Source organism: Macaca mulatta, chromosome 2 (genome assembly GCF_049350105.2).
Source record: "Macaca mulatta isolate MMU2019108-1 chromosome 2, T2T-MMU8v2.0, whole genome shotgun sequence".
In the NCBI taxonomy this organism is placed as follows: domain Eukaryota; kingdom Metazoa; phylum Chordata; class Mammalia; order Primates; family Cercopithecidae; genus Macaca; species Macaca mulatta.
Genome location: NC_133407.1, coordinates 82,892,010 through 82,909,095, shown reverse-complemented (window position 1 = coordinate 82,909,095; position 17,086 = coordinate 82,892,010). Strand labels below are relative to the sequence as shown.

General features: G+C 39.2%; 1 protein-coding gene across 28 annotated transcripts in view; it reads left to right on the top strand.

Moving 5' to 3' along the window:
- TNIK (TRAF2 and NCK interacting kinase) overlaps nt 1-17,086 on the top strand; it is a 408,234-nt gene that overhangs the window by 237,332 nt on the left and 153,816 nt on the right. For all 28 annotated transcript variants that reach the window (XM_077990083.1, XM_077990077.1, XM_077990073.1 and 25 more), the window contains 1 exon segment: nt 8,401-8,526. In XM_077990083.1, coding sequence (XP_077846209.1) covers nt 8,401-8,526 — 126 coding nt within the window.

Here is a 17,086-nt window from a genome sequence, read left to right as displayed (position 1 = left end):
TCATTTGAAACCTGCTGACTTGAATAAGCTTTCAAGACCAGGGACAGGAACTGTGCATTATCCATCTTTGTACCCCATGCAGAGCGTGCTAAGGTCGAACCTGGCACTGGCACCTAGTAGGTGCTACATTATGTATTATGTATGTGTATTATATGTATATCATTATATATAAAATGATATATATATAGCATTACATATAATATATATAATGTAATAATTATAATAATAATATATAATTTAGTAATGGGTTTGCTGGGTTGAGTAAATCATTCTTCACTGATTATATGAATATATATAACATACATAATATATATTATATTTTATAATTATATATTTTATGTATTATATATTATATATAATATACATGTAGTGTTATACATATAATACACATATAATATATAATGCATATATAGTATATAGAATGTAAAAATATATGTGAAGTATAATGCATATTTATGTAAAAATAAATATAAAAACAATATTAAGATTAGAAAGCCAGGTGAAGGAAAAGCAGATTGAAATTACAGGCCACAGAGAACTTGCTGTTTATTTTTCCCAATAACCAAAGCCAAAAGGGGGGACATTATAAATTACACTGTTTATACTATCAGGAAAAAAAAAAAAAAACCTCATTCCAATTCCTGTGGGCTGTTACCTGAATTGTAAGTCTAGGATCCTTGAAGATGTAAGCCACGCCATTTATGGTAGACTTCAGCCACATGAATGACATTATTGCAAGGTTTACAACTTGTTTACTTCTGGGTTACTTGACTTTGGGTCTTTTTGTTAATTCGTGGTTTTCTTGGGAGTCATGCCTCAGTGCAGGCTTGGGTATGAGAAAGATGTACATCAGCCTTTTGTTATCTATTCCTTTAAGGGACTCCACTTCATTGTAAGAGAAAGCAGGTCTTAGCCTATTGGCAAAGAAAAGCCCTGCACAATGTCAGTCTTGTGGAATATCCTAGTTTTGACACTTCATGGCTCTCAGACCCTGGACATATTGCTTGACCTCCTCTATTCTACATCTATAAATGTGGATAATGCCACTTCTCTCACAAAGTTGGAGTGAGATGTAAATATATTAATCATTATTTATAAAGGGTTTCAGAACAATATGTAGAACACGGTATTCAGTGCATGTTGTTGTTATTATTACCAGGTCTTTTGCAGACAATTTTTATTTTTCTCTTTATGACACCAAAAGCCTCCAGAGTAGACAACATGCTACCCCCTCTCCAGCTACACGACCTTGGCAAACACTTTCTCTGCCAGGAAAATGTTTCTGTCCCAATCACACTACATCACATTTTCTCTTTTTCTCTTCCCAACTGGGTAACTTTCACCTAGCCTTAAGAACTCAGGTCAAATGTAGGTTTCTTGATGTTAATTAGATCAGCTACCAGATACTTCTCATGGTAGTAATTTTGCGTATAACTGTCATTCTTTGATTCATATCTGTGTCTTCCACTAAACTGTAGTAAGCTTCATTGTGGCAGAACTTGAATCTGTTATGCCTATTGTAGTATGTTTATATTATTGGCATTTAGCATTATGACTAGAATATAGTAGGCACTTAGTAAATAATTCTTTTTTGTTCTTTACTTTTTTTTTTTTCAACTGTTATTTTAGATTCAGGAGATACATGTGCAGTTTGACGCTTGGGTATGTTCTGTGATGTTGAGGTTTGTGACAAATGACTCTGTCACCCAGGTACTGACCATAGTACCCAACAGTCAGTTTTAAATCTTGTCCACCTCCCTCCCCACTCTAGTAGTCCCCAGTGTCTATTGTTCTCATCTTTTTTTATTTCCCTTTTTTTCACTTTTATTTATTTATTTATTTATTTATTATTATTATTATACTTTAAGTTCTAGGGTACATGTGCATAACGTGCAGGTTTGTTACATATGTATACTTGTGCCATGTTGGTGTGCTGCACCCATCAACTCGTCAGCACCCATCAATTCGTCATTTACATCAGGTATAACTCCCAATGCAATCCCTCCCCCCTCCCCCCTCCCCTCTCCCCATGATAGGCCCCGGTGTGTGATGTCCCCCTTCCCGAGTCCAAGTGATCTCATTGTTCAGTTCCCACCTATGAGTGAGAACATGCGGTGTTTGGTTTTCTGTTCTTGTGATAGTTTGCTAAGAATGATGGTTTCCAGCTGCATCCATGTCCCTACAAAGGACACAAACTCATCCTTTTCTATGGCTGCATAGTATTCCATAGTGTATATGTGCCACATTTTCTTAATCCAGTCTGTCACTGATGGACATTTGGGTTGATTCCAAGTCTTTGCTATTGCGAATAGTGCCGCAATAAACATACGTGTGCATGTGTCTTTATAGCAGCATGATTTAGAATCCTTTGGGTATATACCCAGTAATGGGATGGCTGGGTCATATGGTACTTCTAGTTCTAGATCCTTGAGGAATTGCCATACTGTTTTCCATAATGGTTGGCCATCAGAGAAATGCAAATCAAAACCACAATGAGATACCATCTCACACCAGTTAGAATGGCGATCATTAAAAAGTCAGGAAACAAATAGCCTGTAGCTCAACCATGTTACTGAAAAGGACATGATTCCATTCATTTTTATGGCTGCATAGTATTGCCTGGTGTATGCATACCATATTTTCTTTACCCCGTCCGCCATTGATGGGCACGAAGGTTGATTCCATGTCTCTGCTATTGTGAATAGTGCTGCAGTGAACATGTGAGTGCAAATATTTTTTGGCAGAACGATTTGTTTTCTTTTGGATATATACCTAGTAATGGGTTTGCTGGGTTGAGTAAATCATTCTTGAATGAATTACTTTAACTTAGAGTTAACATATACAGCAAATTCAGGTGCTGCCTGCGGAATGTCCTGGTAAAATCCTGTCAATGCTACAATGAAGAGATAGGGACTTAGACAACTTGTTGGACCACTCTGGGTCTGTTTCCTTAAATCTATTAGATGTAATAGATTTATTACATCTATTACATTTATTATCTATTACAATCTGATTTATTACCATCTGTTAGATGTACCAGATTTAAGGAAACAGACCCAAAGGTGCATAACTTGACCCTGAGATAATTTTAGGTGATTTACATGCTTAATTCTCATTTCATTTTAAATATATTTTAACGTATAATAAACTGTGATTTAAAAAGCAGACCTCAAACTGTATGTTATACACCAACTTTGAACACACTGGAAAAATGCCAGCTTCTTAATTTGTGCTGCTAGGTTACCCTATTCATGTACAGAGTGGCATTGATTGTGAAGATCCTACTAAAACTTCCAGGCATGCTCTTCACTATTTCAACTATTTATCTTAGAAAATGAAGATTTTTCTCCATCCTATAGAACTGAAAGAAAAATGAAAATTAATAAGATATTGGAGCTGATGTGTAGCTTTACATTTCTTTCTAATTTTGTATTCACACTTCTTTGTTGTCATTGACTAATTGTATAAGTAGATATTACATAGTTAAATAAATGTTTACTGATTTTAAAAATTTAGTTTTTGTCAGCTATATATTTGCATCCTGAAAAAAACTTATATTGCAGGGAGGGATTTCACTATTTCAGATTATTTTAGAAGCTTTTTTAAAACCACATTCTAGATCATAGTGACGATCCCTTCGAATTCTCGTAGCCTGTGGTCCCCTAATGATAAATTGTCTCCTACTTTTTGCCACATTCAGTCAATGCTGAAGGTGAGAATGACAGATAACACAAACACCTGCTTAATGGCAACAGCTGCTGTGAAAGCCGTGCAGATGAGCGGGAGCAGAGATGGTTCTAGCTAGTGTTCACCCATCTATGGGATGGTGGCATTTATGAATCTGTACACCTTATACTTCTCTCTAGACTTCATCCTGACCAGTCTCTTGGACTTGCTGTAGGAATTGCATAGTTTTATTCCTGTGCCACAGATTGAGAGTTAAATGTTAGGCAGACTTTATTACAGAGCATATAACTAATAATACATTTTTTATTCCATTTTTAAATCCTAGCATATCATAGGTACTTAAAGTGTATTCTGCAGTGTAATCAATCTGCAACTTAAAATCCGTTCTTTATTCCTCGAAATCAATCATAAGCAAATATTATTGTATGCTAACAAGCTCCTTTAATTGGAAGACCAAAGTCAGGGTTCTCTTCCACCCTGGCTTAAGATGCTCTTAAACTCTTCTGATTAACAGCTTTGGTTTTGGTCACCATGGATAATTGCCCTTCGTTTGACTAGTGGTTTTCTGTATCAAATTACGAATACTGGCTTTGGAGTCAGACAAATCTGGTCTTGAATCTGAGCTTTAACGTTTAAAATATGAGTGAACTTGGGAAAGTTACTTAACTTCTCTGAGACTCATTTTACTCATTTGTAAAATAGGATCCAGCTTCATAGCTGTTCTGAGTGCTCAGTAAGATAGTTCATACAAAGCTGCTGGTAGACAGTAAACATGACATGAGGGTTTGGCTTTGGCTATATTTTATGACCACATGGTGACATCATGTTGCCATTAGAGGTGGTCAGTGGCTTAAAAGCATTAACTGGAATTATCTATTTCCTTGGGTTTGAAAACTGCCTATCTTCCCATGGTTTCTCATCTTCTGGAAGGCCGATCCCGGTTTCTCACATGGGGGCTGAAGGGTTCTCTGGCAAGCTGTAGGAGAGGGCCAGTCTCAAGACACAAGTGCTTTTCGGGCCTCTGCTGCATCCCATTTGCTAATGTCCTCTTGACCAAAGCAAGTCATGTGGCCAAGCCCAGGTTCAAGGAGAAGAGAAATGGACTGCACCTCTTGATGCAGGTAGGACACATATCATGGCCATTTTCTTTTTCAGTCTACCACAAACACTAAGCAATAAGTAGATCCTGTGATCTTGAGAAATAATATTATCTTATTTATATTAATACTAAAGCTACATTTAACTAAGCACTTAATCATTTCTAAGCCCTGAGAAGTGGCTTACATAGGTATTCTTATTCATATTTATAGCTGAAAATGACTGACATTTGGCGAGTTTAAATGCCATGGCTGAGGTTAACATAATGAATATGACTGGATTTGGAAGTCTTTCTGCTTTAAGTAATGCTTCTTCCTACAGTACCGGACTTGGCTTATTGAAGTTACTCTTTTAAATGTGTGATAATTTGGTACCACAGCTTTATTTTTCATTATTGCCCAGTGGTCATTAGTTTATCAGAGGGCTTGATCTTTGTGCTTAATACTTAAGATTTCGAAATAGTACATTTACAAAATAGAGGATATTCCTCCCTTATAACTTTTTAGTTTAATTCTAGCCTCCCTTGCTCTCTTTGTGTTTTTGGAAAGCATTGTAACTCATCTCCCTTGATGGGTCATATTGTGAGAGGCCGAAGTCTTTGCGGCATGGTAAAATGAGTTCTTGTCACTAGTAAGGCTCTTCCTTCCTATTTCACTGAATAACTTACTGCCATCTGTGCCCTAGACTAAAAATCTGGATAAACAGTAGCCCTGTAAGGCCTGCTAAATTGCATGCTCACTTAAAAGGTTGCATAAGATCAAGGATTTATATCTTAGAACTACCTAACCATGACTTACAGTGGTTCCATAAGTGTGTTTGGAAACAGTGCAATTTAAACCTAAAATTCAAGTGATTTACATTTTGGCCTTCCTGCCCTTTTAGTTATTTATTTTTTGGTTACGTAGATTAGTAATAACATTTACTTCATAATACACTTGATAACACACATCCTTTATCTAATTACCACAAAATGCTGAGACTTAAATATCTTTATCTCATTATAAATGAGAAAACTTAGAGTCCAAAAAGGTAGGTGATTTTCTTGGGGTCCTGCAGCCAGAAAGGAATGGTACCCAAACTCAACATGCACCCCATCTGCCCACCCTCATCTTTCTTATCCCAGACTCAGTGCATATGCTGTCCTTGTTGTCATATTGCCTCAGTTTACCTTTGAAAAATGATGGAGAATGACTGACTTTATTCTGACCTCCAGTACTATTTATTTTGGATTTAATTATAGTTCTTCTGCTGTTATTTAACTGTTTTATAAGCTCTTATTTTCTTAATGACATGGTGAGCTTTTTATAGGCAGTCCCCCGCTCCCCTGTCTTTCCCACATTACCCACTATCCTGCTAAGAACCCAGGAGGCAAGCGGTAAATACTTGTAGAAGCAGGCTGATTTCTCACTAAGAATGACTGATGCTAAGATTGACAGGCTGCAGTTGGAAAGTGATCCGTGTCTTTTATTACCTCACGTAGTTGCCTTTTTAATGGAAGCAGCTGTCGATGCTGTGCTGCCCACAGAAACCCTCAGGTCGTTTTTCTCCCTTTTTCTATTTAGGCTTCCCCAGAGGACATCTGCTCACATCCTACATTCATCCACAATTATTTGGCCCCATACAGCAAGTTTAAAATAGCTACTGTGCACCGTAGTAAGACATTGGAGGTGCGCTGTAGGGGCCCTTCAACAAGTTGAAGGCCGGTGAAGGTCATTCTCTCCATGACCTGCAGTGAAGGCGTGGGGGGTTTCTGATAGCTGCTGAGAAGAATAGGTGGTTAGCAGTGTGCCTTCCCCTGTCTCGCCCCTTGACTCCCTTCCCCGCTGTTCTGGCCACATGCTTCTCCTTAGCTCAGCATCCCAAGCATATATTCTATTTTGAGATTACCTATTCTTCAGCTTAGTTAAGCCATGTGATATGTAACATGCTTTACTTCTCCTAGGTTTGCAAATCCCGTTCGTTTTTTCCTAAAGCTTATTTTAGTAAGTAAGCATGGTCAGCAAATGTCAGCACTTCACTACTCTCCTCACTCTATTCTTACCTCTTCCTTCTGACATCAACTAATGCTGCTCTAGGCATTGGGCTCTTTGCGGTTATTTGTTCTTTTAGTTGCATTTATTCACAGGCACTTTGCTTGGTGCTAGGGATGTTGTAGAGAACAGGCAGGATTCCTGAGTTTATGGTTCTTACATACTGATAAGGAGAAGAGACCTTAATCAAATGATAAATGTGGGTGGCAATTCTGATAGGTGCTACAAAGGAAAAGATACATGATGATTCATGGGGCTAGAATCAAATTGGGCAGATCAGGGAACTTTGCTGGGGAAGGAACTTTCGAACTGAGATCTGAAGATCTGGAGAGGACAGCTTACAATATATGGAGAAGAGGGTCGAATAATGGGGCAATCATGGGACATACCCCCATACCAATGTCAACAAATGCAGCAGGTATGTGAAGGAGTGTAGGGGCTGTGACCAGATGCAGTGGGGAGATTTGACATTGCCTGAGAGAATTAAGGAAGAGATCCCTGGTGAATGTCGATCAAACTCAATCAGGAACGGTGAGTAGAGATTATGTGAAGAAGAGGCTGGGGAAAGAAGACAGCACATGAGAGACTGCAGGAAGTCCCAGTAATGCAGAGACACTGGAAGGAGGCAGTGCAGCGAGTGGAGGAGGGTACAGACAGGGGACACCATGGGTAATTTTTCAGGTCATGGCAATGTCACATCTTACACTCAGGGACAGTCATAGCTTACTGCTGCATCTAAAAAAATTATCCTGAGGTAGAAACTTTCTCCCCCAACCTCAACAATAAAACACTCTTCTGCAGTCCAACCAATGTGTAAACATCAAGAAAATAAAATTATGGGAGGTCACACCGTCTCCACCAGCACTGCCAGGACCTCTGAAAAGGGTCCGGGTTGGCGGATTCCAAATCAAAATTCACAATGAATGAAACCTGAATATTAAGAAACTAACTCTGTAACAGAGTTGTCTCTTTTTACATCCTCAGCACCACCACCTTTCCCCCTTTCTTTCTAAGCTGAGTTTCCTGAAGGTGAGCTGGGTACTCCTGCTTTGAGAACTTCCTTAGATCTAGAGAACTTACCTTTGCTCCCTTTCCCATCTGACTTTCATTATCTTCAGTCAGGTACTTCAATGAAAGGAGCCTTCAAAGAAAATGAACCTAACAAAATTTAAATCTGAAAGCCCATGGTTTTAATATCTTCTACTTTCCTCAATCTTTCTTATACCAGATAGGATCAGTAATGGCTACTTGATGTATGTAGTTCCCAGAGGCCCACAGTGAATTTTATCTCAGTAGTCTTTCTACCTTGATCTCTTCTAGGTGAAGAGATGAGGGATTGTTTGGGGTGTTTTTGTTTTGTTTTCCAAGAGATCGTGCTATGCCTGTTGTAGAAACAGAAGACTCTCTTAGACAGCCAATGTGTTATGTTTTAGAATTGTTCTTTGCCCTCATATGTAATAATTATGCTTATTTTTCACCAAGGAAGAAAAACCTTAAGAAAGAATTTAGAGATGGTGTTGAAGAAGAGAATCCTACTAACAACAATAGATTTTCATGACAGAATTTTTATATTGTTCTCATACAGGATGAAGAGGAAGAAATCAAACAAGAAATTAACATGTTGAAGAAATATTCTCATCACCGGAATATTGCTACATACTATGGTGCTTTTATCAAAAAGAACCCACCAGGGATGGATGACCAACTTTGGGTATGTAGTGCTATCCAAATTTGCTTTATTTACATGAAAAACAAACAGGGCCAAATGGTTCATTTTTATATCCTCATGACTAAATTTGATTAACTCCTTCTTTAACCCTTAGCCCCCATGATGTCCGTAACATACTGTTTTCAGGGTTTTCTCCCATTTCCTTGAATACCTATCTTTTCAGTATCTCTAAATATTCCTTCTATCCTTTAATATGGACCAAAGCCAATTGTTGAGTTCTCTGTTTTTGTTTCTGTTTTTGTTTTTTTCACTAATTGACAAACTTTTATTGCGTTTTTATTTTAGGCACCATGTTATTTACAGTTTATGAATTATATCATTTATTTTGCTTCTTTGAGTTAGGTATTATTATTTCCCTAATTTCTTGAATGATGAAACTAAGGTTTACAGAAAAAACGAGTAAACTGTTCCAACGTCTACATAGCTAGCAGGGATGGAGCTAGGATCTAACCAAGCTCTATGTGATTCTCTGTCTATCACTGAGGTGTGGGTGACTCTGAAACATAAACTTTAACTCCGTAGGTAAAATACCTACTATAGTGTCTGGTACCAAGTAGGGACTCTGCAAAGGTTGTTTTCCTTTCATGTTTCCCCTAGTCCACTTAGCTATGTGCCGCAGTCCTTTATCTTTGACAGTCTAAGAGGCAGCTCTGATTGGCTGTCCCACCAACGAGTTTACTGTGTTTGATGCCAAACCCTATCGCTGCTCTGCCAAGCCCAGACTGTCTTTTTCTCACCTTCCTGGTTTCTGTCCTTGGAACTTTTATTCACTTAGTCCTTCAGCAAGATTATAATGCTGTATTGGTTTGGCCTTCCCTTGCCAATTTTATTATCACCTCCCTAGTATAGGCCCATTCAGTGGAAGCCTGGACTTTACAGTGGCCTCCTATGTATTGATCTACTTTTCTTTCACTCTTTCTTCTTCCCTCTACCTTCCATCCTTCCGTCTCTCCTTCCCCTCTTCCTCTCTCTCAATTTCTGTTCATCCCACATGTCGTTGTTATATTAATGCTTCTGAAAATACCTTTTTAACCCCTTACCGTCTTGCTCATTTTCCAGAGGTTTTGTATGTGCCTAACACAAAAAATTTACTGAATTAGCAAGAGCCTACTATATGCCAAATACTGTGCTGAGCTGTGTGGATACGGTAATGGCTATTTCATGGAGAATTCCCAAAGTACTCAGCCTTGGGTAGAAGTAACTATTTTAATGCATCAGACATTTCCAGTGCAGTGGAGAAGACAGAATATAGACAGTGAATACAATCAGTGACCAAAAAAGATATAAAAATGTTAGCTCATAAAACTAACAGGATTTTCATGTCATTTAATATGAGTACTCAATCTTTGGAAATGAACCATTGGGATTATTTTTTTCCATGAGACTCATCTCCAAATTTAAAAGAAAAATTATTTGGGGGTAAACATTTTATATAGTTTATGTGATTCTAAAAAAGTTACAGTAGGTTTTAATTGTGGCCTCTAAATGTATAATAGATGTAAATATGAATATTAAACACACAAAAGTAGTGGGAGAAAATAAATGTGACTGTGTAGTACTAAAGAGAGATATATGACAACAAAGGGATACACCATAAAATAGAATTTTGATGGACTTGACTATATACATATTTTAAATGTCTTTTTTTTTTTTTTTGAGACGGAGTCTCGCTCTGTCGCCCAGGCTGGAGTGCAGTGGCGTGATCTCGGCTCATTGCAAGCTCCGCCTCCCAGGTTCACGCCATTCTCCTGCCTCAGCCTCCCGAGTAGCTGGGACTACAGGCGCCCACAACCGTGCCCGGCTAATTTTTTGTATTTTTAGTAGAGACGGGGTTTCACCGTGGTCTCGATCTCCTGACCTTGTGATCCGCCCACCTCGGCCTCCCAAAGTGCTGGGATTACAGGCATGAGCCACCGCGCCCGGCCTTAAATGTCTTCTTAACAAAAAACATTGGCCGGGCGCGGTGGCTCAAGCCTGTAATCCCAGCACTTTGGGAGGCCGAGACGGGCGGATCACTAGGTCAGGAGATCGAGACCATCCTGGCGAACACGGTGAAACCCCGTCTCTACTAAAAAATACAAAAAACTAGCCGGGCGAGGCGGCGGGCGCCTGTAGTCCCAGCTACTCAGGAGGCTGAGGCAGGAGAATGGCGTAAACCCGGGGGGCGGAGCTTGCAGTGAGCTGAGATCCGGCCACTGCATTCCAGCCCGGGTGACAGAGCCAGACTCCATCTCAAAAAAAAAAAAAAAAAAAAAAAAAAAAAAAAAAGAAAAAAAAAAAAAAAAAAACATAAAGTAAAAATGCAAATAACTGAGTAAAAATATTCCTTTTATATATAATGAGCAAAGAATTTAGTAGCCTTCAGAGATGAAGCATTTTTATAAATCAATAGGAAAAACATGAAATTACTAATAGCAAGATTAAGGAAAATGTTACAACCAAAAAAGTAAGCAATATCAATTAACAATAAAGGTGTTATTAAAAGGCTATTCTTACTAACAATATAAATCCACAAGAAAACAACAGATACCATTTCTTGCCTAGTAGATTGGCAAAGATTTTTTTTTAATTATAATGTCCGGGATGGACACTCATACCCACTGCTCATGGAATGAACACTGGTTCAACTTATTAACTCAAGGGCAGTTGGCATACACACACACACACACACACACACGCGCGCACACACACACACACACACCCCTTCCAAAGCCAGCACCTTACTTTTGACTCCATATTTTCACAGGCAGGAATGTGTCCTAAGTAAAGTCACTTATTTAGGTAACTACATATAAAGATGTATGTAGAAGTTAACCAATAGGGAGTCACTTAAGGGAGAGTGCAGACAATTAAAATGATGTAGCTCCACATTTCTAAATGGAGAAGTATTAACAAATGTAGTAGGGGCTGGGCACAGTGGCTCACGCCTGTAATCCCAGTACTTTGGGAGGCCAAGACGGGTGGATCACTTGAGGTCAGGAGTTTGAGACCAGCCTGACCAACATGGTGAAACCCTGTCACTACTAAAAATATAAAAAAATTAGTGGGGTGTGGTGGTGACTGCCTGTAATTCCAGCTACTCTAGAGGCTGAGGCAGGAGAATTGCTTGAACTCGGGAGGCGGAGGTAGCAGTAAGCTGAGATAGCGTCACTGCACTCCAGCCTGTGTGACAGAGCGAGACTCTGTCTCACACACACACACACACACAAATAATAAAATAAAATAAAATAAAATAGGACTTTGTAAAGCCTTTTGAAGAAGTTATAATTAGATATAGTATGTTTTCATTTTTGTGGAAAAAATACACATGTAGTGACATGGTGGGGATATCTGATATAATGTATACTAATTGTGTTGAAAATATTTATTTTGAGGTGGTAATTTCAGTAATTTTATTTTAAAAACATTTTTCTTTTTTACGTCTGCTTTTTTTTTTTTTTTTTTTTTTTTTTTTGAGACGGAGTCTTGCTGTGTCTCCCAGGCTGGAGTGCAGTGGCGTGATCTCGGCTCACTGCAAGCTCCGCCTCCCGGGTTCACGCCATTCTCCTGCCTCAGCCTCCCAAGTAGCTGAGACTACAGGCGCCCGCCACCACGCCCGGCTAGTTTTTTGTATTTTTAGTAGAGACGGGGTTTCACCATGTTAGCCAGGATAGTCTCGATCTCCTGACCTCGTGATCCACCCGCCTCGGCCTCCCAAAGTGCTGGGATTACAGGCTTGAGCCACCGCGCCCGGCCCGTCTGCTTTTTTTTTTCTAATCTTTCTGTTTAGTACATTTTCTTTTAGAGACAGGGTCTTGCTCTGTCCTCTGGGCTGGAGTGCGGTGGCACAGTCATAGCTCACTGTAGCCTTAAATACCGTAGCTCAAGCGATCCTGCTGCCTCAGCCTTCTGAGTAGCTCGGACTACAAGTGCACGCCACTATGCCCAGCTAATTTATTTGTTTTTTGTCTCACTTTCTTGCCCAGACTGGTCTCAAACTTGCGGTCTCAAGCGATTCTCCTGCCTTGGCCTCCCAAAGTGCTGGGATTACAGGTGCAAGCCGCTGTACCTGACCTGAAATTTCTCTTAAGTTCAGCATCTGAACCCTTTCTGCTGCTTCTTTTGTTATTGCTACCACTGGGAGGTCCTTGCTCCTTATAAAAAACTGTCTGCTCTCTGAGGGCAAGGATTGTGTCTTTTGCCTCCCTCTGCAGCATTTGGAAGGCACTGGGTAATATGCTGACAAAATCATTGGTTTATGAATGAAAATTATATTGTTAGTACAAAACCTGGTTGCAACAGGTACTTTTTGAGAGCTCAGTTTCCCTGAGGCCTGCAGATTCAACAGCATATGATGAGGTGGCATGAGTTAAGATTTCTTTGTGTTTCCAAAGGACTTCTACATTGTCAACAATTTAGCATTTTAGCAATGACCCTGAATTGCCAGAATCTGCAGCATATGACACGTAGAGAATGATAGCTATTATCCTGCCAGTTCATTATCAGCACCCTGGAAGTCCCCCTTGTGCTCCCTCTCAATCACTGCCACCCCAAGGAAAACTGGTATCCTGACTTTTTTCTCCCAATTGTATTAAGATATAATCAACAAATAAAAATTGTATATTGGCTGGGCGTGGTGGCTCATATCTATTATCCCAGTACTGTGGGAGAGCAAGGCTGGGAGAATTGCTTGAGCCCAAGAGTCTGAGACTAGCGTGGGCAACATAATGAAACCTCATCTCTACCAAAAAAATTAAAATAAAAAAAAAAGAGAAAAATGATTTGTATATTGTTGGTGAGGATGTAGAGAGAAGGGGACCCTTGTATACTGTTGGTGGAAATGTAAGTTGGTACAGTCATATGGAAAATACTATAGAGGTTTCTGAATAAATTGGAAATAGAACTACCTTATGATCCAGAAACCCCACTTCTGGGTATATTTCCAAAGGAAATAAAATCAGTATCTCAAAGAGGCATCTGAGCTCCTGTGTTCATTGCAGCATTTTTCACGATAGCCAAGGAATGATAGCTATTTTACAGTTGTCTGTAGAAAGGTGTTTTCTTTGGTCAGGGCTATGGTTCTCAATTTTAAAAAAGCATTAATATAGCTTTAGAACCATCTCCCAGCTTATCAACTGAGCTGGAACAGCTATTTCTAGATAAGCCACACCTAACTATTAATCTCCTTCATTTTGTGAGATGGGCCAGATAGGATAGTTGGTTTTCACATTAAGTTGAATTATTAAAATTGGGGTAGTTGGGGTGTTTATTTACAACTCGTTGATTGAGGGAAGGAGAGGGGTGGTCAATAGGGCTTGACTCTTTTTCACTTTTTTCCAGATCCTGGGATGTTTTAAGCTGGAAGGAGAATTAGTCATGATAGACTTTGCTGGGTCCAGTGAAGTTAATTGACTTTCCCCGGGCCTCAAAACTCATTAGTGGATGATGCAGGACCAGATTGCAGACATCCTAAAACATAACACTTTAGCTTGGTCGGAAGTTCTGTGAAAGCCCCCTGGAAGTTTTTGTTAAAAAGTGAGCAAAATCTTCAGTCCATTTTCAGATAGGTACTTGGAGAAAGCAGCACGCCTGCTGGCATCTGCATGGTGTTAATGGAAGGTATTGTACTCTGGAAATGAGTCACTTCCCACTAGTTCTCACCCTGACCAATTGCTCTTCTCATGGAGATGGCTGTTGTCGCTGGGAACCAAGAGCCTGATGTGTATGTGTTCATTTATTTATTCCCCAGTCATTCATTCATTCTTCCATATATAAATATAAAATATATATATGAACATATATATCTCCATATATTCATTTACTCATCTGTATATACACATATATGTATATGTGTATATATATCATATCATCATATATATACATGGCTAGTATATATACATATATCTGGCTAGGCACAAGGCAGTCTTCCAAGCACTCAGGATATAACAGTGAACAAAATTTATGAAAGTCCTTATTTTAATGCAGCTTACATTCTTGCTGTAGATTACAAACAATAAACATAATAAATAAGACAATTACAGAAGACGCTGGAAACTGGTAAGTGCCTGGTAGAGTATTAATGGGGAATGCAGGTAAGGGTTGCAATGTGCTATGGACGAAACATTTGTGTGTCCCCAAAATTCACATATTGAAATCCTAACCTTCAAAGTGATGGTATTAGGAGGTGAGGCCTTTGGGAGGTGATCAGTGATGAGGGTGGAGCCCTTATAAATGGGATTAGTACCCTCATAAAAAGAACCCCCAGAGCTCCCTTGCTATCTTTCTGAGAAATTAACAGTCTGCAACCTGGGGCCAGCTCATGCAGGGCTTTGCAGGCCATTGAAAAGACCTTGGCTTTTACTCTGCATTCGATGGGAGAGCCATGGAAGGTTTTGAAGGTGGAGTGAGGGGGATGGGATCTGACCCACATACTGAAGGGGTCACTTCATTTGCTGGGTTGCGAATAGACCAGATGGGTCAAGGAGAGAAACAGGAAACCAGTTAAGGAACCGTTTTAGTAAGTGAATCCTCTTCCTGAACTTGACGAAGGGGATCTGTAAGTAGTGAGCACTTCCAAACTGGAACCTATGGGGATGGATTCTGCCATCACATTTGGCTTACCCCACTTCAGTTCAATGCAATTAACTGCAGGTGACAAAATATGGAAGTTACAGCTCCTACATTCTGCCAAGTTTGAAGGACAGGGCCTAGCACTTGTCAGACTCGTGTCTATGCAGAAGGTTGCTCTGACCATCCCTTCTAGCAATCGTCCAGTAGCTTCTTTGTTACCGAAGATGAAGATAAAAGCTATGGAAGGCCTCATGAGGGCAAGAGCATCATTTCTTTTCCTAGTTGCTCTATGTGGTGACAAATCAAGAAACAATTAGGAAGAGGAAAGACAGAAACATAATAGTTAGGAAATTAATATCAGATTACAATATTGGTGGGAACACGGTCATAAAATATAACAGTACATACTTATTCCCAGGCCTCTGACTCTCTAAATTTGGGGCATTCTGTGTTAATAAGAACAATGGTAGGAAATATTTATCACCTGCTTACCATGTGCCAAGTACTGTACTTGTTTACTTTGTCATGTTATCTTACTAGATCTTTGCAGTCATTCTGCAAATTAAGTATCCCTACTCTGCAGATGGAGGAAACTAGGCTCAGAGAGTCCAGAAGTTTGTCCAAGGTCTTATAGCAAGTCCATGATGAAGCCGGCGTGCTAGCTAACCCCAAGCTGTCTGATTCCAGAATCAAGCCCTTAAACCTTACACTCGTCTCCTTTGGTCATGAAAAATAGTTCTGATATGAGAAGCTGATGTTCTAAATAGGATTGAAGATTTATGTTTAAATTTAGTTTGACTTCACCTTTAATCTGTACTCCTCTGTTTACCCAATATTCATAGAGGATAGTAAGGCCTGTTAGCTACTAATAAGAGTGCTGTAAACTCTAAGAAATACATTTTGAAAAGTGCATTAGGCGCTTTGGGAATGTTTTATCAAATAATTGCAAAGGTCATAGATAGTTGACTCTTTGGACTAGTGGCATTTTGTTAGGATTACGTTTATATAAAAATATTATGAATTATATAGAGGCACGGCCTAAAGCAACTAAAAGCAACACTTTCTAACATTTATTCCCTGTATTCAGACTACATGAAATATTCCCCAGATATTTATTTTGCTGTGTCTGGAAGACAGGTTTGCATATATCCCACTAGCCAATATGTGTCCTGTTTCGGGTGTCTGATTGAATTATAATCTGTAAGATTCCTATCAGTCTTGTTGTAGAGATAAACTCTTGTTTAGCACTAGCTCTTTGTGGAAATACAACTACTTCAGATAATGGCCAAGTAATTCTCCTTTATCAACTGCTCAGGGTCTGATCCGGAAATCAAAAAAGGGAGCCCTTTCAATAAAGATTCTGATCTCTCGGAAACAAGGCAAGCTCTGACACACAACATCTCATTCTGCTGCCTATCAGTGATGAGAGGCTCTCCATTTTGCTGCATGCCATTCAGACACTGGGAGGCAGTGAGAAATACTGTTTAGTAAATGAACTAATTTCTCAAAAATTACAATGTGAACTCACGCATATTTTGCTGTCTTTTTTGATACCACCATAATACAGGGCTAGAATATCTTGTAACAGGAAATAAATTTGTAATCATCTTCTGAAATGTAGGGTGGTCATGTAAGATAGCAGATTTTTGCCCTGTAATGGCTCAATAAACTATTCATCAAGTTTTAACACTGTACACTTGCAGAGCCAAGAGTTAAGAAATTATATCATGTACGTTTTAAGGAGAAAGATTCTAACAGCCTGGGAATCTGGAGACCCAGAGTCAAACCTCAGCAGAACCAGTGTGTCTGGCATTTGGGTTCTACTTTATAAAAATGATAATGTTATACTAGTTCTTAGTTGGCAAACTGGCAGCCTGGAGGCTAAATGCTGCCATGATAAATATGTTGAGTTTGGTTCACATAAGGTGGTGGTGGTTTAATTATGCCAACATTAGGAAAACTGAGCAGTTTCACAGAAAAGTCTGGATTCCTG